The sequence below is a fragment of the Ambystoma mexicanum genome, chromosome 2p, assembly GCF_040938575.1.
Source record: "Ambystoma mexicanum isolate Mex_15411 chromosome 2p, UKY_AmexF1_1, whole genome shotgun sequence".
In the NCBI taxonomy this organism is placed as follows: domain Eukaryota; kingdom Metazoa; phylum Chordata; class Amphibia; order Caudata; family Ambystomatidae; genus Ambystoma; species Ambystoma mexicanum.
Window position 1 is genome coordinate 602,876,280 of NC_090923.1, and position 25,609 is coordinate 602,901,888.

Below are 25,609 nucleotides of genomic sequence, written 5' to 3' on the forward strand. Positions count from 1 at the left end.
TGTTTTTTTTTTATAATTGTGTACATATATAAATGGAATAGTACTTATTTACCCGAGATTCATCTTGGCCTACTTGTATTTAAATAGACCCTTTATTTTTTACAATAAATAGTGTGTTTCTCTTTGGACCATATGTATGCTACAATCTACCAACCTGCAGCCCTCGCTCCCTCCTGAGATAAGCCTGGCTGCTCTGTCTACACTACCAACTACTCAGGTGGTACAGCCTTATACTAAGAGTGGAGTGCAGTGTAGTACTGTCATTTGTATGGTTTTACTAAGCCCTTGGACTTCAGACAAACTGTCCCAACAGGCCCGATCTGCAAGCAAAGGTTATGGGTGCAATAAAACATGCACTGCAGATGGATACTTCCTGTGCTCACAAGCAGATGGGGCTTAGGCAGCCAACTTGTACACCCAGGCTAAAAACACTAATACTACAGGCTACCCCCATACTCCTCCCGGCATGTCATTGCTATGTATGGAGGAGGCTGTGGCCTCCGAGAAACCAAACTGGCCTTAGCTCTTCTTTGTAAATGCATTTTCTATGACTAGGGCTTATGGCAATATAGACTTTGAAGAGCTTCTCCAATTCATCAGTTGCATTTTGAAGTGAACAGCGTTTGTGCCCAGCTAAAAATCAGTTAAAACAATGTTGCCTGATAATGAAGCTTTTACAGTATTGGGATATTGTAACCATATTTATTTTGTTTTCAGCTACTTTCGGGGTACAGTGAGGCTAATGACGCATGGTATAAGTATGAATAGCCTGGCTTTCGGTGGCAAGTTTAACTTTATGTGTGGGAAGGCGCTATACTAGACCCCTGAACAGATTAAAGTCCTAAATGGATGGTATTTTATGGAATGTCCATTAACTCCCTGGGATAGCTTACTAAAGTCTTAGTAGCAGTAGGACTTTTGGAAAACTCCCCTAACAGGGGTGGGAAATGTATTGCATTTAGACTGAATATTGAATGTAAGAAAAGTATTGCCACATACCAACTGTACTAAAAACTCACCTTCTTTGCATACGCACCCTCAAACTCTGAACTAAACCCAACCATACCTCTAGCGCACCACAAAATGCATGCACTTCACAACACCAGACATGAAAACAAACCACACACAATCACACCTCACCACCACATGACGACTAACTGAAAACTCGCCAACGCTCAGTGATCAGTTTCTCCAAACTGAAGCTGCCAACAGCACATAAAAAGCGCTCTTGCTCTTCTCCTTCGGAAACCCACTAAAACCCCACAAGCCTCCTTCTATTGCAGAGCCGCCAGAGTGCTAAGAGACCGCGCAAGTGGCTACAGTGCGCGGTACAAGACTCATTAACATAACATTAGCAGTACCCTGTGGTACAGTAACTAGTGTGATTGCCTCACCAGTGAAAGAGCAAAATAACACTAAAGTAAACGAAAAAGTTAAGACATCAATACGTATAGATTGTTCGGCGAGTTTTCCTAACGTCTAACATTTGAACTAGTCAAGGTTTTGGTAGTATGGTAGAGCAGCCATGCTTATCTTAGGGAGATGTGAGCTGTAGGCAAGTACAATTAACTCAGTTAATACATAGACCCAAACAAACTCCTTCAAACGTGTAGTTCTAGGAAAATAGATTTTTTTTTTCATATACACAAAGGTTATTCAGGTAACTACTATTTTAACTAATCAACACAATAGAAAACAAATGCAATACTTCAGGTGAGTAAACCATAAGTAAAGATTTATACAAATTCATGAATACAGACCAAAGTAAAAACACCTGTTATAGCAACTCAGAAAATGTTCAGTTGTAGAAAAAAAAAAAGTCAAACCACACCAACAGTAGCAGCGCAATACCTTAAAAACATGTAGGCCTTTTCACAGGCCTTAAGGCTTTAGTGGTCCATCCCTATCTAGGTACAGGGACAACAAATTCAGATTGCCATTAACACAGGTAAGGCACAGCAGCATAAACAGCAAAGTTCCAGAGGATTCTTCAATTATAAGTACAATTGTGAGTCAAAAAAGGTTTGTGGGACCTTGGGAAAGACTACCTACGGGTAAACCAGCATTAGGTCTGGCCGAACAGTGTGGGCCAAAATCCAAACATCAGAATCAGCACTCATCAACAAAGGAGCTACAGAAGGACTTGAGGTATGTACTACCACAAGTCCCAAAGTATCTTGTGAAGAAGTTGCAGCTGGATTCTTTTTGGGGTGCAGCTGCGGGTGACCCGGTCTCCTATTCCTTGGTTGTTGCGGGGAAAAAAAAAGGAACAAGTTAGTTACTTACCTGTAACTGTTCTCCAGCATAGGTCTGGCATGGATTCACATGCTCATAAATATTCCATCGTCAGGCTGGGAATCCTCAGTAAAAGGAAAAAAACAGTTTGTATCGTTTCTAAACTGTCTTTCTACTATAAACTAATCACTGAGCTCTGGGTCGTACTCTCCCCCTCCGACCCCCCACTCTCCACACCACCCCCATGACTGCTCTCTACCTAAGCACCTCTATCCGAAGGCAGCCATCTTCAGATTTGGTAGCACGTAAAGTAGCAGTAGAACCAAGAGAAGAGCCACAGAGGGGCAGGCGGGAGGGTTCGCATGTGAATCCATGCCAGACCCATGCTGGAGAACAACAGTTTCAGGTAACTAACTTCTCCAGCATGGGGTCTCGCATGGATTCACATACTCATGAATAAAGAATACACAGCAGTACATAATTACACAACCACAGGATGTTGCAAGGCTCAACAGAAGCAATTTCTTACCTCCTCACAACCAGGCTCATCTTCAAGTGAACAGGTTGCGCAGCACTGCTTGGTCGACTGAACTCCCTGGAATCCCAGTCTACGCAGTAGACGTTCATGAAGGTGTGCGTGGAACTAGAGACAGGAACAGTCGACACAGCGATTACTCTAGTAGAATGGCCTCCAACGGCCAGGCAGCGGTCGGTTTGCCAACCGGTGACAATGAGTAATACAGCCAGAGAGCCACCTGGAAATGGAAGCCTTGGACAGGGCCTTCCCATAGATCACAGGACCAAAGTTCATAAAAAGCTGAAAAGTTTTCCGGAAACTCTTTGTGCAGGCCACAAAACTTCAGCGCTCGGGCCACATCCAGAAAGTGCAAAGTCCTCTCAGCCGGCGACAAAGGCATCAGAAAAAACACAGGTAACAAGGACTCGTTAAGATGAAATTCCGACAGAACTTTGGGCATGAAGGAGGGTGCGTCCGCAGTACCACCCTGGTGTCGTGGAAAGTCAAGTAAGGCCACTTGCAGGACAGGGCCAGGATCTCACCTACTTGTCTCGCATAGATGATGGCCACAAGGAATGCAGTCTTCCACGACAGAAACCTGATCGGGTTTATCTTCTGCTACCGGCACCAAGTCGCAAAATGCTTACATTTGTGTCCGTAGCACTTTAAAGTAGACCCCTGGCATTGGCGAGCATCTCCCTGCAGTCTGCCGGAAGATCATAGCAACCGAACTCTTAAAGCTGCAGGAGCCAGGCCTTCAGGTTCAGAGACCCCGGGCCGTGGTGCAGAATTGCTCCACCTTCCCTGGCGAGAAGATCTGCGACCACTGCTGGCTTGACTGGAGGGAACGCTGACATGGTCCGGGTACCAGATCTGCCTCGGCCGCGCTGGTGCGACGAGAACCATCCAGCACTGGTACCATCTGAGTTGACTGAGGACTTTTAGTGTTAGCAACAGAGGGAAAGCATACAGAAACAGGGCATCCCAAGGCAATGAGAATGCGTCCCCCATACTCCCCGGCTGGGGGAACCGAACCTACGGCACTTGGTGTTCGTCGCCGTCGCAAACATTGATCTGGGGACTGCCCCATTTGAGGAAAAGGTTGTCCACTTGATCCTGCCGGAGCTCCCACTCGTGGCAAGAGCACAGCTCCCTCCTGAGAGAATCAGTGACAGTGTTTGTTAGGCAAGATTGTATGCAGTACCCTTTGGGTGCACTACAACAACCCTGACCTCCTGACAATAGGAACCCAACCTTCGGTATAAGTCTGTACTACACAGACTGGTAGCGTGTTGAGCAGCCAGGCTCATCTCAAGAGGGGTCAATCTGAGCTATAGGGGAGTTAGAGATTCACAGTGACAAGAATCCACACACAGGGTTTCTTGATTTAACAATTAATTTATTTAACTGTCAGTTTGAGTAAGCCTTATTCAGAAGGGGCAATATATAACAGTAACACAAATACAAACTCCAAAATACACACTCTTCGTTTCTCTAAATCAGCAAATACCCATTTGGGATGTTCCACAGACACTACCTATACCCTCAGGTGACTTCAATAGTTAGGTTGCTGGAGACATTAATATATCACTGTTGCATTTAGAATATTATTGGGAGTGTCAAAGAATAGAGGTTTAAGAATAAGACAAATGTTCACACAATTATTCTTAAACAGATAAGTACTAAAAAACAATGCAAAGTCAGTTAACTTTACTAGAAGGAAGGCAAAACACATCAGCAGGAGAAGTTTCATTCAGGGAGACAGGCCAGCCAATGTTAAGTTAGCAAAAGTCAAGGTGAACTCACACTTCTTTCAGTCTTGCACAATGTTTTTAGAAATCTGTAGAAAAGTAGAATCAAATGTAGGGTCACAGGCCTGAGAGAGTAGTGGAAGATGAAAGCAACTTTACAGGAGCAACCAAGACAAATCTCAACTGAGAACAAGCAAGGCGGCACAACAAGAGGTAAGTTCTTAGACTGTAGAGTACCTTTAGGTTGAAGAAAAGTGCAGCAGATTGTTTCTGTTCCTGTGCAGCTCCTGGTGTTCCTGGGCCTCGGCTGTGGGGTCAAGAGGGAGGACTTCTGGGGACTCCTGCACTGTAGTGGGACAGTCACAGACCGCAACCGGCAATCTTCAAACAAGTGGCACTTTGGTGTTTTAGCTCCTCGCATCTACCGCAAACACCACGTTTCCTGGCTGTCGAGGTGGGCTTTCCTTGCATCTGGGGTCCAGCATTCTGTTAAGGTGGCTCAGGCTCGGTCAGTGCTGCTTTCTGGGATTCCAGATCTTCCTGGCGCTCTTGGCCAGCTTAAAAGCACTGGCTATTCGGTTCCAGCAGCGACTGCAGTGGAAATTCAACCAGCTTCGAGAGGGTGTCCAGGTGGCTTAGTTTGGAGTTGATGGGTCCCACCAACTCAAGGGCAGAAGTCGTCCTTGCAGGGCTTCTCTAGTCAAGACAAATTCAGAGCTTCAACACTGCAGCAGGGCTTCACCGGGCAAATCAATGGTCCAGGAGTTGCAGCAGGTGTCTCTTAAGATTCCTTCATCCAGTGGTCAACTGCCTTCCAAGCCAAAAAGCCTCACCTTTTATGCAGGTTTCTCCCATTCATTCCAGCCTAGATGCCAGTCACCAGCAATGTGGGTGTCCTTGCCGGACAGCCAGCCGGCCAATGACCTATGAGTACATTCCTATCTCCTAGGAGACTAAGGACAGGGAGTTCAGGTACCTCCCTCGCTTCCTGCCCCCGCCAGACACCCTGGAGCCAGAGGCAGGCTTCACTCGTGAATCCCACCAAAGGCAAAATGAACAAAGGGACCAAGGGACCAAACATGGTTTGGCGTGCAGAGTAAATCTCAAGAAGGATATTCCCCCACAAAGAAATGAAAAAAAAACAAAAAAAAAACAACCTGGGCCTTTTTGACAAAAATGGCACCCTTGGGTGCTCTACTTGTGCTCTACTGCAGCTGCGGACCACTGCCACCAGCCATTCATCGATACTAGGTAACCCCTCCAACAGCCTATTGTAAGATAGTGTGTGCGGGTTCTAGAAAGTTACAAATGTAAGTAAAGTCAATTTCGCTTTACTGCTCTTGGAAACAGTATATCCAAGAGAAAGTATTTAAACACTCCAGCCAAGTGAAACTGAGGAACAGCCCCTGGGCGACAGCCCAGTGCCACAAGTCCTGCGCCTCTTTGGAGAGCGCTGGGGATCTGGTGCCCACCTGCTTCGAGATGTAAAACATTGTGGTGGTATTGTGTATTGTCCGTGAAGACCCTCACCACCTTCCCTTGAGGAATTGCAGAAACGACCTGAGGGCCCAAAACACTGCCCGTAGTTCCAGGGCGTTGATGTGTAGCGTCTTCTCTTCTGGCAGCCATAGAGCTCTGGCATGAAGATGTCCGGTGTGGGCTCCCCATCCATCCAGGGAAGCATCCATTGTGACAGTCTCCTGGTACGGGGGCTCTGGAAGTCCGTGCCTCCGGCGATGTTGGAGCGCATGCCCCACCACCTTAGCGAATGGGCCTCCACCCCCTGGTCTTTCTTACGAGAAAGTACCTGGAGTAAAATCCGGAGCCCGGGAGTCGCTTTGGAACCAGCTCTATCACCCCTTTTTTTAACATGGCCCGAACTTCCAGCAGCAGCTGAGGGATGTGTTCCTGTCGGGCCACTGGTGGTATTTGTGGACACTTCAGTTGAAACTCTAAAGTGGGTCTGTGGGGGAAGAGCATCCAGCACCCATTGATCGGTGGAGATGGTCGCCAACCCACTGACTAAGTTCGCCAGCCGGCCTCCCACCGGGTGCTGGCCAGACATCTTAGCCGGTTCAGTCCTGCTTGGCGGTCGGCGCGCAGCCCTGGGATCCTTGACGGCTGCTACCTCAGAAGTGCTTGGAGCTACCCCTGTTGGCTTCCTGGGTCGAGGAACGGGAGGGTTGGCATTAAGAGGCTCCCCACCCAAAACCCTTCGAAGACCTGCAACACTTCCCTCCTGTGGAACAAAAGGACGGCCTGTGTTGCAGGGTGCCCAAGGCACAGGCCGTCTCCTTGTCAGTCTTGATGGCCTGGAGGGATTCTTCGACTGCCTTCCCGAACAGGTTGTCACTGTCGAACAGCAGGTCTAGAACCCTCATCTGGACTTCCAGCCAGGGTGGTGATGGACACATCTGGCAGAAGCCCGTATCCGCAATGTCCAGGGCCACTGCTATAGAGTGGTCCAACACCACCTCACATTCCTGGGGGATCTCCAAAGCCTCTACCAGTTTGTCATCGGGGAGGACATCCAGGAGTGGAGCCATCTTGTGCCAAAGCTCCCGGTCGTATCTAGCCACGAACGCCAAGGCATTGGCCGCCTTGACGGTCGTCGCCGAGTAGATTATTACTATCCATGGAATCCAATTTCTTCTCCTTGTTGTCCGGAGGTGCAGATGAAAACTACAAACTCTACGACTTATTTTTAGCGACCGCCGAGACCGGCAACGGCTGAGACCATAGATACTTGGGTGCAGATTCCGGCACCCAGAACTTTTTTTTAAGCGGGCCTCTTCGCTGGGGGCTGAGGTGGGGTTCCTAGCAGAGCGGGACAGACAGGATGGTCTTCCTCTTCGCCTCCCGGCGCTAGTACAGGAAGCCCTCTTCTGGGGTGTGCTGGAAAAAGCACTGACGCACAGGCGATCATGGAATGAATGGATCCCACTTCATCTGGCGGAGAAGCGCTCGGCGGCAGTGATGCAGGATCTGCCATCCCTGCATTGTCTTCCGTGTCAGTCATTGCTGTGTCCGTCCAGTCCCCCTAGGGGGGAAGGGGGGGGGGGGTATCATGACAGTTGCAATGAAGAGGTAGGAGGCATCCTCTTCTTCGCCAGTGGTTGCCCCACTGTCAACGGTGGTGCCGCCGTCGACATCCTCTGATTCTCCGACACCAGCATGTGGCAGGTCGAGAGGATGTCCTGCGATATGTCTGAGGAACCGGGGGGGACAGGGTCACTGGGTCCATCGCATAAGTGGTTGACTCTGGTGGGTGTTGGTTAGCCCCCAGCACCCCCTGACATTCCCATAGTCATCATCCTGGATAGTACGGACGGAAAGCATCGCCTTGTCGGACGAAGAAATATCTGCCTTGAGTTGCTCTCAGCCACCTCCCCCCACCCCCTAACTCTCCCCTCTTAGGGTCCTAAGGGGTTGGTACTGGGCTAAGCTTCAACATCCTCTTCTCCGGAGTCTTCTCCACTGGCTTGACCGAAGCCTCCCACCTGGGAGGAAGAGCCACTCTGGCCGCCGCCACGACACCATAGACCGGGTCACGCTGCCAACCGGACGCGTTGATCCTTCTTCGTGCGCTCGGTGAAGCCACGGCAGATCACACAATCTTCTTTATGCTTTGGGTGTAGACCACACAGGCACTAGTAATGCTGGTCTTTCCGAAAAAACATTCTGCAAACCGCAGCTGGTGCACAGCTTGTAGAGAGAAGCTCAGTCGTTGTCCTCCGACAAGATGCAGCACGGTGCAGGTCTGAAGACTTCTAGAAGCTTCCAAGAGGAACACTGAACGATTTCGGCCCTTTGGGGGAGATGAGATGCCGTAAAACAGGTCCCCGTTAATCGGAAGGATAAGCGATGGAGCACACAGGCTCAATTGGACTGAATTTTTTTGAAAACCGTAGCTGGTGCCCCTCTCCAGAAAGAACACTGCATGATAACCCGTTCTGTGTTTTTTTCCCCACTTTGAGAGTTCGCAGCCATAGCATTTTCTCACTGTACCTTTCACAGATGGGAATTGCAATAGCATTTTGGTGCTAGACCACCCATGTGGGCAGTCTAAAGACTTCTATACAAATGCACACAAAAAAAAAAACAGGTCATCATGCCATGTTCTTTCTTGAGAGGGACCCTGCTACCTTTTTTGAAAATCAACTGAACCGAAAACAGTTTTCCAAGCAAAAACATGAAAATATACAGATAGCTCGAAGAGCAAAACGTGACTCCCCCCAACATTTGAATGTGCAGTAAACATCTGAAGATGGCTGCCTGAGGAGGGGCTTAGGTAGAGGGCAGTCATCGGCTTGGGGCAGTATGACCAGGAGGCTCAGTGATTAGTTTACAGGAGAAAAAGACAGTTTAAAAACTAAACTGAAACTGTTTTTCTTTTACCGAGGATTCCCAGTGTGACGACTGGAATATTCATGAGCATGTGAATCCATGCCAGACCCCATGCTGCAGAACGAGGGACTCTGTAGGGATGTCATTGCAGCAGTCGGGAGAAAGGCCTCACAAAGGATTCTTCGTGCTTCAATGTCGGTCTGCAGTTATGGCACCTTTTCACAGCCTCCAAGGATGAACGTTTACCGCCTGGTCAACCCACCTCGATTCTTCAGGCCTACACTCGACTTTGAGAAGGGGGTGGAGGGGGGGGGGACCTTGTCTCTGAAGGTCCAACTGGAGCTCACCAAAGTTCTGGGAGGATTTGTTCACGGGAATACTAGGCACTACAATATGGTCAGAGATCCCTGGGTATTTGCGGTTGGCAGCCCAGGAAGGTCACATCACGTTGGGGGGTGCCTCGTCTTGCAGGTCGTCTTAGGTCTAGTTGGTCCCACCAGTCAAAGGGAAGGAGTCGTCCTCTTTCTGAGCTCCTCTATTTGAAAACCGGGTCAGGACAGCAGTGGTCTCTGTGGTTGCGGTTCTTCTGTTCTAGTGATTAACTCGTCTTCTGCCTCAAGACCCTCACCTTTTATCAGGAATTCACATTCGTCCTCTGCAAACTCTACTTGCAGTTTACAGAAACTGGCAGGTGGATGTCCAATCAGGAAAGACAGCCACCCCACCCCCCCAACCTCAGCCAGAATGTTTCTTTCAAGCACACCAGAAAGAAAGGATAGAGTTTCGGGATCCTCCCTTGCTTCCTGTGCTTTTAGACACACTGAAGCCTCAGCTACACAAAGGGATCCCGCCAAAGACAAAACTCAAACCCAGACCTCCCCCACCCCGAATGGCAGAAAGGCCAAGACAGGACAAGCACACAAGAAATAGTTATAAAAGAATTCACACTTTTGGATCAATGGTGACACTTCTGTGCATAACTGCAGCTGTGGAGACAGCCTGCAAGTAAACAAATGCACAAATGTAGAACATATCCACTGACACTAGTCATAAATTTATGCCAGTCACTGTAACAGATAAGTTACAGGAGCAGTGAAAAAGGGAATAGCAGGCAACCCCGTAGGACTCCACATATGGTTGTGTGGGCTGATCTCACAAAAGGGAAAGCTACGGAGGATAAGTAGTATCTGCCTAACCTTGAGACAGTAGTTCTTAAGGATAATAAAAATATAAGAAGCAGAGCCCCAGGTGATGTGAGCTGCAAAAGTGAAACACGGATGCCTCAAGATGCATGGAAGAAAGAAAGACTCCATAAATCAAAGTAAAACCACACTGAACTGGGTTCCCTTAGGCAAAGCAGAAAACATGAATGGAGGGGGGGGGTGACAAAAGGCTCCCCTCATTCAGGGGGGAACAAAAAAAAAAAAAAGGTCAAAAAGTCCAGCAGAACATGCTAATGGTCTCACAGGAGAATGGATTAGGCACAGGGAAACATGTCCCTAATACAGATGTTACTGAGTGCACAAGGCACCTTAATGATTTTTAAGCTAGAAACAAGTCTACCCTACTGACTTGCACAAGCCCTTTACAGAGAAACTCAAAATCAATACACGACTGCACTGTACAACTGCAATCTGCCGATAGGGCACTGGGCTGGACACAGAGGCATACTGAAGACATTCAAGGAGAGGCCGGTTTGCTTGGCACAGTGCCCTAGGTTCCCTACTTGTGGCTTTGCACATCATGTGTACCACTAGAAGATGCAACAAAGTAAGCAACTGAGAGCAAGCATTTCATGATACAGAATTCTTTAGAGCAAAGGGAGGGAGGAAAGATTGCCTTGAAATAATAGCCCAGTATAAAAAGATCTGCCGTGGATGGGGAGGCTCTAGGCAGACCGATACATTGCTATGTATTCTCCACAGGAAGGTTGGATGCTATACTCCGCCTCTAACTGGGATCAAATTAGAAATTTGGGATTGAAGACTGAAAAACCAGGACAGATCTGTATCATCCCACTTATTTGCCACTCTATGCAATGGGCAGTATCTTCACTCTAATAAGGAGGGCACAAGTCAGTCATTCTAGAATTGGGGTCCCTTTACGTGACAAAGATATACAGCAATTACATTTTGGACAGGGCATTAAGACCCACCTCCAGTTCACGGGCCAGCTCAAACAGCAAAGCGATGGTCTCTCCAGCCACAATGCGCAGGTTGACATTTTCACTGGAGAGCATGCCAGGAAGCTTGGGTAAGTGGCTAGATGAATAAAACAAATGGTTATAAGAGGCTCAACAAAGGATCTGAACGCAAAACAGACTTTGATTAGATGTTTGTGGTAGGGAGGTTTTGGATGGCGGGGTCTGGGTAAGGGACAAGACATCAAAACAGCAGTGAACATTTTCACAAAAAAACAGGATGCAGAAATCCATACTAAAAACACTGATATTGCCACAAATGAAAAAAGAACCAACTCTTGTAAAACGTTTGTATTGCATAACAACCACAATTAATGTATGATTGACAACTAAGCGTCATAGTTGGACATTTCCAACATACCTTTTTTGAACATCAGCAATTCATTTCAGAAGTCTCCAGATCATAGACAAGGAACAAGTTACTTACCTGTAACTGTTGTTCTCCAGCATGGGTCTGGCATGGATTCACATGCTCATGAATATTCCCCGTTGTCAGGCTGGGAATCCTCGGTAAAGAAAAAACCAGTATCAGTTTAGTTTCTGATCTGTCTTTCGTAGTAATAAACAATCACTGGTCTCTGCGTCATACTGACCACAGCCAATGACTGCCCTCTACCTAAGCACCGCCTCTGGCAGCCATCTTCAGATTTGGAAGCACGTGAAGTGGCAGTATGACCAAGTGAAGAGCCGCAGAGGGGTAGGCGGGAGGGTTCGTATGTGAACCCATGCCAGACCCATGCTGGAGAACAACAGTTACAGGTAAGTAACTTGTTCCTTCTCCAGCATGGGGTCTGGCATGGATTCACATGCTCATGAATAAAGAATACATAGCAGTACACACATGCACAACCACGGGAGGTGGCAACGGCTCAACATCAAGCAGTACATCAAACTCAACATTAAGCATCTTACCTCCTCACCAGGCTCACCTCAGGTGAACAGGTTGCGCAGCAATGCTTGGCCGACCCTGGACTCCTCCCTGGAATCCCGATCGACGCAGTAGAATTTCGTGAAGGTGTGCGTCGACCTCCACGTAGCAGCCCTGCATATGTCCAGCAGGGGCACACCAGAAAGGAACGCCGTGGTAGCTGCGATCGCTCTGGTGGAATGGGCTCTCGGACGGCCAGGCAGCGGTCGGTTTGCCAACCGATGACAGTACATGATACAGCCGGAGAGCCATCTGGAAATGGAAGCCTTCGAGAGAGCCTTCCCCTGATTGACAGGTCCAAAGTTCACAAAGAGTTGTGACGTCTTCCGAAAACACTTCGTGCGGTCCACGTAGAACTTCAGCGCTCTAGCCACATCCAGCGAGTGCAAAGTCCTCTCAGCCGGCGACGAAGGCGACGGGAAGAACACAGGCAACACCAAGGGTTCGTTGAGATGGAAGTCCGACGGTACCTTCGGCATGAAGGAGGGGTGCGTCCTGAGCACTACCCTCGTGTCGTGAAAAGTCAAGTACGGGGCCTTGCATGAAAGGGCCTGGATCTCTCCCACCCGTGCGGAGGTGATGGCCACAAGAAACGCTGTTTTCCACGACAGAAACTTCAACGGGGCCGAGTGCAGAGGCTCGAACGGAGGTCCCATGAGCTTGGTCAGCACCACGTTGAGCTCCCACGCCGGGGCCGGAGCCTTCACCGGCGGGAACGATCTGAACAGTCCCTTCATGAACTCTTTCACCAGACGATGAGACCACAAGGACGTCCGGCCCGTGGTTCTGGTGTATCGGGAGATCGCAGCAAGATGAATCTTGATGGACGCGTGTGCCAGTCCAGCTTTGGCCAGCGTCAGCAGGTACGGCAGTACCTGGGGAGCCGTAATCCATAGAGGGTTAATCTTCTGTGCGTGGCACCAGACAGAGAACCTCTTCCATTTGTGTCCGTAGCATTTAAGAGTCGAGGACGCCCTGGCCTTTGCAAGACCCTCTCTGCAGTCGGCCGGTTTGTCGTATCCTCCAAACTCTAGCGCTGCAGGAGCCAGGCCTGCAAGTTCAGCGATTTCAGGTCGTGGTGGAGGATGGCGCCTCCTTCCCTGGAGAGTAGATCCGCGTCCACCGGCAGCTTGATTGGCGGGGACGCTGACAAGTCCAGAAGGTCCGGGAACCATATCTGCCTCGGCCACGCAGGTGCGACGAGGATCATCCTGCACCGTGACCTCTTGAGCTGGTTGACGAGCCGGATTAGCAGTGGCAAAGGAGGGAACGCGTAGAGGAACAGGCCCTCCCAGGGGAACGAGAAGGCATCGCCCATGCTCCTCGCCTGGGGAAACCTGCTGGCGAACCTCCGGCACTTGGAGTTCGTCGCCGTCGCAAACAGGTCGATCTGGGGTGTGCCCCACTGTCGGAAGAGGCGATCCACTAGATCCTGCCGTAGTTCCCACTCGTGGCACGAGCGCAGCTCCCTGCTGAGTGAGTCGGCGATGGTGTTTTTTATCCCTGCCAGATGAAACGGCACCAGAAACATCCTTTGGGCGACGGCCCAATGCCACAGGTCCTGCGCCTCCTTGGACAGCGCTGGGGACCTGGTTCCGCCCTGTTTCCTGATGTAAAACATGGTGGTGGTGTTGTCGGTGAAGATCCTCACCACCTTGCCCTTGAGGGACGGAAGGAAGGACCTGAGGGCCCAGAACACTGCACGGAGCTCCAGGACGTTGATATGGAGGGACTTCTCCGTCGGGAGCCAAAGGCCTCTCGCGTGCAGATTTTCGGTGTGCGCTCCCCACCCTTCCAGCGAGGCATCGGTGGTCACTGTCTGCTGGTGGTCTGGAAGTCCATGCCCGCCGTCAGATGCGTGCGGTTGCCCCACCACCGGACCGCTCGGCGGAAACTCTCGTCGAGTGTGATCCTCTCCTCGAAGCTGCCCGTCGTTTGGATCCAGCGCGCGTCCAGGAACTCCTGCAACGGGCGCATCCGGAGCCTGCACATGGGAATGAGGTAGATGCAGGAAGACATCATTCCGAGGAGGGACTTGATGGACCTCACCTTGGCCGCGTCGGAAACCAACATCCGCTGTACCTTGCCCAGGATGGACCTGGTCCTTTCTTCCGACGGGAAGGCCAGAAGAGACACTGTGTCGAGCTTCGCTCCCAGAAACAGTGCGTTTTGCACGGGTACCAGGTGAGACTTGGCGTAGTTCACGGAGAATCCCAGGTCCGTGAGAAGTCAGACGGTCCTTGCCGTGTGATCCACGGCGAGCTCCCTCGTCTTGGCTCGGATGAGCCAGTCGTCCAGGTAGGGGTAGACGTGGATCCCCTCGCGGCGCAGCTGCGCCGCCACCGGTGCAAGGCACTTGGTGAATACCCTGGGTGCCGACCGTAGTCCGAAGGGGAGGGCTTTGAACTGGTAGTGACGCCCTTGGACCACAAACCTGAGGAATTTTCAGTGCCCCTTTAGGATGGGAATATGGAAGTAGGCATCCTCCAAATCCAACGACGACAGGAAGTCTCCTTCCTCCAGCTGACCCAGGACGTGCTGGAGGGTGACCATCCGGAACTTTTGCACCTTGATGAACTTGTTCAGACGTCGCAGGTCCAGGATGGGGCGCCATCCCCCCGTCTTCTTCTTCACGAGGAAGTATCTCGAGTAAACTCCGGAGCCCCGAAGCCTCTTTGGGACGAGTTCGATGGCGCCCTTCCTGAGCATCGCCTTTACCTCCAGGAGAAGTTGAGGGACGTGAAGTTCTTTCCTGGCCACGGGGGGGACGCGCGGACACCTTTGAAACTCGAGCGCGTGGCCCCGGGCCAAGGCGTCCAGCACCCAACGGTCGGTGGAGATGGACTCCCACACGCTGACGAAGCTCGCCAGCCGGCCTCCCACCGGGGTGCTTCGGTGGGGGCCCGACCCCACGGTCGGTTCAATCCTGCTTCGACAAGGCTTTGCCGCCTTGACCTCCTTGGCGACGACGGCGGGGTCCGCCAGACTTGCCTCGTCCTCTGTAGGCCTCCTGAGCCGACGAGCGGGCCGCTTGACGGTAGGTGGAGAAACCGCCGCCGGAACTTTTGGAGGCGCCCTTGCCTCCGCTGCTCCGAAAGGGCGTCCGTCGTTGTTGCAGAACTCCAAGGGCCCGGGCCGTCTCGGTGTCCGCTTTAATGGCCTGAAGGGAATCGTCCACTGTTTTCCCAAACAGGTTGTTCCCATCGAAGGGCATGTCCAGGACTCTGGTCTGAACGTCTTGACGGAAGTCCGTAGCCTTGAGCCATCCACGCTGCCTAAGGCAAACGCCGTTGCCCAACTGGCGGAACCCAGTGTCGGCGATGTCCGTCGCAACGGTAATGGCGTGGTCCGAAGCCACCTCACCTTCCTGCAGGATCTCCAGGGCCTCTGCCCTCTTGTCGTCCGGCAAGAAGTCCAGTAGGGGAGCCAGTTTGTACCAGAGCTCCCTGTCGTAGCGGGCCACGATAGCCAAGGCGTTGGCCGCTTTAATCGTCGTCGCCGCAGACGAGATGACTCTGCGTCCCATAGCGTCCAATTTCTTTCCCTCGCCGTCCGGTGGGGAAGTCGATGTGGAGGCCGCACCCCCCCCCCCCCGCTTTTTTCCTGGCCGCCGCGGAGACGACGGAGTCCGGGGTAGGATGCGCCCGGAGGCACAGGGGGGCCGTGTCCGGGACCCGGTACTTCTCGTACCAGTCTCTTCTAGCTGGCGTTGTGGAAGGGTTCTTGAGGAGGGTGAGGCCCTCATCCCAAATGTCGTCCAATAGAGGCACTGAGAGGACCGTCTTCCTCTTGGCCTCGCGCCGCTGATAAAGGAAACCTTCCTTCTTCTTCTCCTCAGGGCAGAGTTGGAAAAGCTCGGATGCCCTGGTGATCATGGAGTGGAACGATCCAATCTCGTCGGGCGGAGAAGCCCTGGTGGGAGGCGACGACGGTACATCCTCGTCGTATACCTCGTCGTCCGTACCCGTTGCTGCCGTGTCAGTCCCTGTATCATCCCCTCGGGTGGACGGGGAGGAGGGCTGGGAGGGGCGCGACGGCTGAAAAGGAGGCGGAGGGTGGATCCTTCTTTTCTTGGTAGGGGGAACACCAGAAGGTCCCGGTTCTGGGTCCCCCGACGGGAGAGGTTCCGTCGGCAACGGTAGTCTCGTCCTTATCTCTGAGCATAAGGACTGTATAGCCAACAAAATGGCCGCCGAGTTGTCTCGCGGCGCTGGCAGAGGGGAATCCGACGGGCAATCAGGGGCCCCGTCGGTACCCTCGATGATGTCGTCGTCACCTGCGTCGGGATCCATCCCGACGGGCCGATCTTCTTCCACGCCGAGGCCGTGGCTTAAGACTTCGACCAGCTCCTCCTCCGAGGTTGAGGCCGAATCTACGACGACGCCCTGCCCCCCCTTTTTCTTCCCCACGGGGGATTTCACGGTCGATCGATGGGCACAAAAGAGGACTCCCTCCGAGGTGGCAGGGAGACTCTGAGCCCCGAGGTCGCCACCACTGGTGTAGCCTCCACAGGCTGAGCCAGGGCCGCCGCGACAGTTTCGATAGAGGGCTTGGCCGGATGGATTAAGGCCTTCACCACCCTAGGTGCGCTCACCGCCTTATCCTTGAGGGGGGGGGACACTGCCTCGCTCCCCCTCCGCCTTCGAGCTCGACCGGGGCCTCTCCAGGAGCTTCGCCGGGTGCTCGGCCTTCCTCTTACCCGACCCAGAGCGTTGGCTCGTGGTTGATGGTGCCGGGGAGGGTGCGCCCTGCCTGGCGCCCGTAGAGCCCGACCGTTCGGCGCTCCCGGTGCCAGCGGACTCGCAGTGCTTGGCCTTATGTTGGACCCCCGTCGCCGGGGCGTCCTCAAAGGTCTTAGAAGACCGCTCGGCTTTCTTCCTCTTCTTCTCGCCGGACGGGCTCTTCCCTTCCAGCCAGTTGGCGAGACGTTGATGGCGGTCCTTCATGGTCCGCTCCGACATGTTGCCGCAACACGCACAGTCCTTCTCCACGTACGTCTTGTCCTCATGTAGGCAGTAAAGACAAAAAGAGTGTTCGTCCTCCTTGAAGACGTTCTGCAGCTGACATCCAGGGCAGACCCTGAACAGCTTTCCGGGCGTCGAGCTCCCCTTCTCTTGGGCCATGACCGGGCCTGAGAAACTTCTGGAGTCCTCCAAAAGCGTAGCTCGAAGAAATCTTCACCCTTGAGGGGCGCAGGCGAATCCGACACGGGTCCCCGTTGATCGGATGGAGAATCGGTGGAGCTTGAGGCTCTTCGGACCGAAAAAACGAAGTTTTTGAGAAAAAAAGTGAAAAAATAGCACTAACGCTCGAGAGCAATAGCACGAGGATCCCAACACATGAACGTGCGGTAAAAATCTGAAGATGGCTGCCAGAGGCGGTGCTTAGGTAGAGGGCAGTCATTGGCTGTGGTCAGTATGACGCAGAGACCAGTGATTGGTTATTACTACGAAAGACAGATCAGAAACGAAACTGATACTGGTTTTTTCTTTACCGAGGATTCCCAGCCTGACGACGGGGAATATTCATGAGCATGTGAAACCATGCCAGACCCCATGCTGGAGAAATTGTGTTTTCACACTGAAACCGAGCGCTGCAAGGCTCAACATAGGAAAAGTTAATCACTGTACTGACTACTGTACCCCTATTCCAAAGTCCCCTTTCCTGCATACTTTTGGGTAGTTCCTGCCAAGTGAGGTTGGGAACAGAGCCCTAAGAATTTAAGGGGTGGCAGACCAGTTGTGTTTGTGCGCCATGCACTAGTCTCCACCTCCCACGCTCCAGTAAGAGAACCAACTTATTAGGGAGATGGAGGACATGCATATTGAGGAAATGGGAATTTGGACAAGAAATACAGTAGTTGCTACGGTGAGTAACATTTCCTTACTCAATGTCCCTTACCTTACCTTCATACCTTTAGAAGAGTACCAAGCACTACTCCTCCGTAGGGAGGAGGGAACCTACACTGCTGCAAAAATATTTTCAGAATGATTACCTGAACTAGGCATCAGCCTAGGAACTGGAATACAGCGAGGGCCATTTACAAAACGCTGAAGGGAAAGCCCATGCTGCTTTGCATATGCCTCCCATGGCACATGCCGCTTGAAGGCCATTTCCGTACTCTTTTCTGGTCAGATGAGCGCAAATGCCTTGAGGTGGCACCTTGCTGTGAAATGGTAGGATGGAGACATGCACAAGATGATCTACCTGGCTATGGTGGTTTGTCACCTTTGGCAGTGCCCATCCAGGAAAACAAGCAACTAACGCTCTGTCCGAGGACCTAGGAGTCCTCTATAGATAAAGCCACACATCTCTTCAAATCCTCCACAGTCTAGACTTTCGATCAGCTTCTCTCTGGGGGACATGGAAAGAAGCCCGGTAAAGAAATGGCCTGGTTTATGTGAACATCAGTTAGGTTGGTACAGGTGCAAATGTCCCCAGAAGTGGTATTAGATTATCTGATTGGAAAAGGACACCACTTTGTCCTCAGAGAGGAAGGGCCCAGGGCCCAAAGTCCGCCAAACAGACCCTGGACAATGAAAATGGAGCACATGAATGAATTAAATGTGCCAAAGACGGATAGAATGCAGTCTATTGAGGCCGGCAGGCAATCTGAAGACCTTTGACCATCCAGTGGCTCATGTAGAAGGCTTCCTCGCAGCAACCTACTGCTTAAAGGTCGTCTTCCTGGTGACCAAACATTAGCTTCTTAAGTACCAGAGAACTAAGAAAAGCAACCGAGAGCAAGAGTGCAGTACCATCGCTATTTGCTGGAGAAAGACAGCCAGAAGGAGGGATAGTGGGGGTGAAGGAGAGGTTGAGACTTGCCATAAGCAGCAAATCGGAAAACCAGTGCCTGATGCCAATGGAGAGCAATGAGGAGAACCTTGCAATACTTGGGAGATCCAGAACTTCTTTAGGACATTCAGAATTGGAGGAAGGGGAGGAAATGCTCAAGAGCGTCCCTAAATGACCCTTTTCCTCCCACCCTTCCCACAAAGCATATGGCGACACATGCTGTTCAGCACTGTTGCAAATAGGTTGACTAGAAGTGATCCCCTGGAGGAAAAGAACGATTCTTAAATTGCCATTCGTAGTTGGCAAAACCGCCTTTTCCGCACATCCACTTGAACATTTGCTCACTCGTGCTAGATGTGCTGCCTGAAGGACTATAGTTCCTTAGTGCCCACTCCCCCAAATGGAAGCCCAGAGGGCACAACTTTATAGAGCAGGTGCCTCATCTTGCAGCGCAAGAAAAAAAACTCCTCCAGAAAATGCATGTGCAGGACTTACATGCATTAGTATCCCAATGGCTATACACCAATCTAGTAAGGCAGTAAGTCCGATTACAATCCTGAAGCCAAAACTAAACTACAGCTGCCACCAGCCGGCCTAAAATGTAGTGTTGTATAATGATACTGGGACCAACATTGGGTGCTCTGGGAGCTATATAGGCTACAATAGGACACAAAAAAAAAAAAATGAACATTTAGGATTGCAGTGTCTGGAGTACCAAGTCCCTCTAGCCACCAGAAGGCTAGGAAAAAGTGTAGGTGTCCCATAAAAGAGGCAGCAGAAACAAAAATTTGATTCTGCTCTTGCCTTTAGGAGAAGGCCTAATTTGTGCAACCATATTTTCTCACACTTTTTGAACTGTGTGAAAACTAAATTGGTGTAAACGCCACAAACCAAGTACAGCTTTAGTTTGTGGCGTTTGACTTTAACGCAAATGTACACTTCATAAACAGTATATTTTTATGTTAACATTCTACTACTTTTCCCTCTATTAACTTTCCAGGCAACAAAATCTCATTACCAATTGACAGCTTGGTTAATCCTTGCTTTCCAGAACCTCAGACCAGAGATGATGTTATAATTGCAGTCACTTCACTGACGTGGGGAACCTTTTCCCCTTAGTAACAAACTGGTGAGCACATATACCCAGGTTGAAAAGTGACGGAAGAAAGCATGAAGAGGGCACGGTTGTTTGGAGTAGTTCGAAATGCACCACTCCACAATTTTGCAAAACGGAATTAGAAAGTGAGGGCCCCATGTAGTGGGTTGACCACGGAAAAATGAAAGAAAAGTAGTGAGTCACAGCAGGCTGCCCTCTGCGCCGCCTCCTAGTTCTAAGAAATGCAGGAAACAAGTCCTACTCATAATGAATGGAAAGAACGCTTGGTGGTTGGGGGGAGTAAATGTGAGAACAGTACAGCCTCCAAGCTCTAGCATCAGTATAAACTTATGCAAGGACAGTATTTTTACTATGGCCAACATGCAGCAATATGAACTCCAGCGTAGAACAGGCATCATATGCATGTTGCTTGATAACCAACACATCGGGGACTATCATAACAAGGACCCTCTGTGCAATTACATGATGAAAGGACCGTGCGCCACAAATAAAAAATGCATCTGGAATTTCAGTGTACATTTGAAGCATAACAATTTCAATAGAAAAAAAATGCCTTGTTATGATTTCCCCTTCTGTCTCTTGGAGGATAATGTACCTTGCAGTGGTAACAATCAACATAGCTTTCAGCAATGGCCTAGCTAAACTAGGATGCCTGAGACACTCCCCTAGCCCCTGCCCCACACCCTTCCTGCCCACCATACCACCCTTCCCACCTAATCACCATCCTAACCTTACCACCAAAGTTAGTGACCGCCCAGCTGACACCCCTGACAACTATCTTTGAGGTGTAGCTATCATCTTTAAATCATCCTTAGGCTTTATATCAGCCACTTCCTCTCTATTAAAATCATGTGAGAATCTCACTATCAAGTGGCAAACCTCCCCCAAATGCACGATCTCTATTAACCTAATATATAGCCCCCCAGGCCATCATGGAGCCTTTGAGGAAGACATCACCTCGCTAATAGCTGAGAATTCCAAGCCATCTGCACAAATCATCCTGGGAGATTTCAACCTTGGGTATAATGACCCCCAGTGACTCTCCTGCCTCTTCCCTAGCCAACGCTTTAGCTGAGCATGGCTTCTTACAACTCTGCTCTCAACCTACTCATCAGAAAGGTAGAATCATCGACTGGGTAACGGTCCTCATTTGCAATATTACCTGCAAAGTCCCACAACCTCTTGCATGGACTGACCACTACCTCATCCCATTAGAAATTAATATCAATAACTTAAATCCCAAATAATGCCCTACGGCACCAGCCTGCCCGACCAGGAACAAGCGTAACATTACTGCAGAGGCCCCAATACCTTTGGTCCTTCCTCCTCTCAATGCACTACCGGCCACCACCGACCTCAACTTAATGGTCAACACATTCAACGACTCTATGGCCACTGCAATTGATACCATCGCCCCATTGAAACTGCGCAAAGGAAAACCAAGAGCTCACTTGAACTCCTGGTACACCCCCAAACTCAAAATACAGAGAAAAAAGAAAGCTAAGCTAGAACTACTGTGGAAAACAGAACCATCTGTTGAAAACAAAACCAATCTTACGGATATATCCTCCTTATACAAAAAGGAGAAAATTCGCATCAAGAAAGAAGCCTATAATGTTAGGATAAATCAGGCAGGATCTTGTACCAAACAATTATTTAATTTACTAAAGGAATTAGAAAATCCTATTCCACCCAAAGACATGTGCACAAAAGACACCCTGGTGCACAGTATTCAGAACACCCCTGCCAATAAAATTACAGGGCTCCAAACCAAAATAGAGGACAAACGACAATAACTCACCAATAATAAGCCTACCAACCTAAGTTCACCACCGCCCTGTGACACCAACTTAGGCTTCACATTTAAAAAGGTTACCACACTGGAAGTACAAAAAATTATAGCCTCTCTAAAACCTTCCAACTGTAAAGGGGACAGTTGCCCTGCCCAGATTATAAAAGACGCAGCTAGAGATTTATCCCCCTTCATCGCTAAACTAATCAACCTGTCCTTCTCTACCAATTCACTCCCTGGCAATTTGAAACAATCATGGGTTCTCCCATTCTTAAAAAAAAACAATCTTTAGACCCAGCCATACCCACCAATTACAGACCCATCACCACGGTCCGATTCTTGATAAAAATCCTTGACAGAGTTGCCTACCTGCAACTTCAGGACCACATGGAGACTAACCAACTGTTAGGAATATGTCAATCTGGCTTTAGACCCCAACATGGAACTGAAACGGCCCTTGTTGACCTCAAAAGTCAGATTCATGAAATCAAAGAAAGGTAACACCGCCATCTTACTCCTTTTAGACATTACAGCGGCCTTCGATTTGGTGGATCAAAATCCTCTGCAATCACCTATCCTCCGCAGCTCACTTCCCCTCCTCTGCGGTCATGTGGATTCAATCCTTCTTGGCCAATAGAACTATGAGGGTCTTTTCACCAGTAGCGGCAGCAGACCCCATCCCCATCACCCGTGGTGTCCCACAAGGCTCTTTTGTGTTTCGCTCACTTTGTACAATATATTTACAAAGCCACTCTTTGACAAATTGGACCATCTGGGCGTCACCTACACCAATTATGCAGATGACACCCAGATACTCCTTACCCTCTCAGGTAACTACAATGCTGACGTCACCCGGATTAACGAAATCTTCTCCATCATTCAGGCATGTATGGCCATACACGGCCTCGGCCTGAATGATGAGAAGACTGAGCTTCTCCCTGTCGGATCACCCAATAACCTGGCGAAACTTAGCCCCATCTACAATAGCTTCATCATCGATGGTAATACCATTCCTATTGTTAAAAGTGTGAAAACCCTTGGCTTCTATCTTGATGGCAACACTAACCTGTCCAGACAAATTAACATTACTGCCTCAGCCACTGCCTAACTGGCAAGCTTATCAGGGCCGGCAGACCTTTCCTGTCCTCTAACAGCTGCCTTATGCTGGCCAGGGCTCTCATACAGTCCAAACTGGACTACTGTAACTGTCTATACCTTGGTGCAATCCATAATCAATAAACTACAGGTACTCCAAAACAACGCGCTACGAGCAGCCTTAAACATTCCCAAACAAGATCACATCACCACCACAAGAAAATCATGCAAATGGCTCTCCATACAACAAATAATTGACCTTAAAACCATTCGTCTCACCTACAAAGCCTTAAACCATCTAGCCTCACCCTATCTCACCAACAAATTCACTATGAAATCTGCCACCAGAATTACCAGATCCTCCAATACCTTATGCCTAACAGTGCCTAGATTCACATTAAAAAGAGCTGGAGGATCCAGCTTCACGGTCCTTGCCTCCCAACTCTGGCATACCTTACCAATCAACATTAAACCCAGCAAGTCCTTTCAGTCTTTTAGGAAACAAGTTATTAGTTGGCACTGGAAAAAAACGAGCATTTTCCATCTGCCCTCCCCCATGCCGGAAGATACTGCCTATACTTAACTGTACCTACCTGAAAACTGCACTATTGCATAAATGTACAAATATATAAATGTAAACTTTATATAATGTACTCTAACCATTTCTTGATGCACCCTTTTACCTTCGGGTCCGGAGCGCTATATAAATAAAACAGATCGCCCCCGATGTGTCGTTATCAAGCAACATGCATATGATCCCTGTTCTTTGCTGGAGTTCATATTACTGCATGTTGACCACAAACTACTGTCCTTGCATAATTTTAGACTGATGCTAGATCTTGGGGGCTGTACTGCTCCCATTTACTCCCCCAACCACCAAGCATTCTTTCCATTCATTAGGAGTAGGACTTGTTTTCTGCATCGCTTAGAATTAGGAGGCAGCGCAGAGGGCAGCCTACTGCGACTCACTACTTGTTTTTCATTTTTCCGTGGCCAAACCACTACATGGGCCCTCACTTTCTAATTGCGTTTAGCAAAATTGTTGAGTGGTGAATCTCAATCTACTCCAAACAACCGTACCCTCTTCATGCTTCTCCCGTCACTTTTCAACCTGGGTATATGTGCTCACCGGTTTGTTACTAAGGGGGGGGGGGTAGGTGCCCTACGTCAGTGAAGTGATGGCAATTATAACATCTCTGGTCTAGGGTTCTGGAAAGAAAGGATTAACCAAGCTGTCAATTGGTAATGAGATTTTGTTGCCTGGAAAGTTAACAGAGGGAAAAGTAGCAGAATGTTAACAAAAATACACTGTTTATGAAGGGTACTGTTTATGAAGGGTACATTTGCCTTAAAGTCAAACGCCACAAACTAAGTAAAGCTGTACTTGGTTTGTGGTGTTTGACAAATTAATTTAGTTTCACAAGTCAAAAAGTATGAGAAAATCTGGTTGTACAAATTACAGTCCTTCTCCTAAAGGCAAGAGCAGTGTAATTTGTGTTTCTGCTGCCTCTTATGGGACACCTACACTTTTTCCTAGCCTTCTGGTGGCTAGAGGGACTTGGTACCCCAGACACTGCAATCCTTAATTCTTTTGTCCTATTGTAGCCCGTAAGGCTCCTAGAGCACCCAATGTTGGCCCCAGTGTGATTATACAACACTACATTTTAGGCCGGCTGGTGGCAGCTGTAGTTTAGTTTTGGCTTCCGGCACACAAGTCAGTGTAGATAAAACATTTGTCTCATCGTCAAAAAATGTTTATTCGGATAAAGGACATTCATAAACAGTACAAAGCAAAAAACCTTCATCAGTACAGTTTAAAAGCAAAAATAAATATAAAGTTCACTAAAAACTATTTATAAATCGTAATTCTCTCTGAATGCCCCCTTATGAAACTACAATAAGGCCCAAGCAGCATAACACAAATCAAAGACGCACGTCTCAAGCACAAAAACCAAGCCTAGCCCTAGAACTGCTTTCTGAAAGACTTTCTCAAGGGAAACCTGTTCATACAAGGAAAACATTAATAGGACTGGAATGTACTTTTAAATTGAATGTTCAATATACCAGTCTTTATATAACAAAGGAATGAATGTTAAGTCCATTTCAGTACTGAACTGCTGGGACCAGAATGATGTGCAAAGAGATTTCTCCTCTCTGAAGGTAGGGAGCTTAAACGTGGTTGTAGTCCCACCTACATGGGAAATATCCCAAGAACTATTTATTTGGGTAGTGTTCAATTTTTGTAAAAGAATAAGTGTTTGTATAAAACAAGGAATTGGCAATGCTCCAAGTGTATTTTTCAATGCCTGCACAAAGTACAGCCGCCACCAGGATACTTCTCTCACTAAATACTTCATGTCACTGGCAAGACATTTAGTAAAGGAAGAAAATGAACAATATTTTCATACATTGCAATGCCACAACCAGCACAGAACTCACTTTAGGAGGATCTTTTCAACTTGTGAGTTAGGACAGATGGTTAGCAGCAGCGACCAGGCATGCAGTGCACTGCAGTGCAGAAGTTGAAGCTGAGGGTTGTGCTGCACTACAGCAGGCGAGGCAGAATTCGCATATGAAGAGGTGAAGATTCCTTCCAGGCATGTGAGGCAAGTACTTAAATCCTGTAAGAAAAGCATCAGGGCAGAGGTAAGCAAAAATAATGACATCTGGAAAGTAGAATAACAAGTTACTTCTTACCTTGTAACGTTCTTTCGATGGGATGTTCCTCCGACGTATTCCTCATCTTAGATATATCCTTCCAGCTCTGCTGGCCTCGGAAAATTTTTTCTCCAGAGGGCGCTGCGCGTCGACGTCCCTCGAGTCGATGAC

General features: G+C 49.3%; 1 protein-coding gene across 2 annotated transcripts in view; it reads right to left on the minus strand.

Annotated features, from left to right (window-relative positions):
• IFRD2 (interferon related developmental regulator 2) overlaps nt 1-25,609 on the minus strand; it is a 206,769-nt gene that overhangs the window by 49,525 nt on the left and 131,635 nt on the right. For both annotated transcript variants that reach the window (XM_069644127.1, XM_069644126.1), the window contains 2 exons: nt 25,220-25,401; nt 11,006-11,111 (listed from right to left, as the gene is read on the minus strand). In XM_069644127.1, the coding sequence (XP_069500228.1) occupies nt 11,006-11,111; nt 25,220-25,401 (288 nt within the window). The remainder of the gene's footprint in view (nt 1-11,005; nt 11,112-25,219; nt 25,402-25,609) is intronic.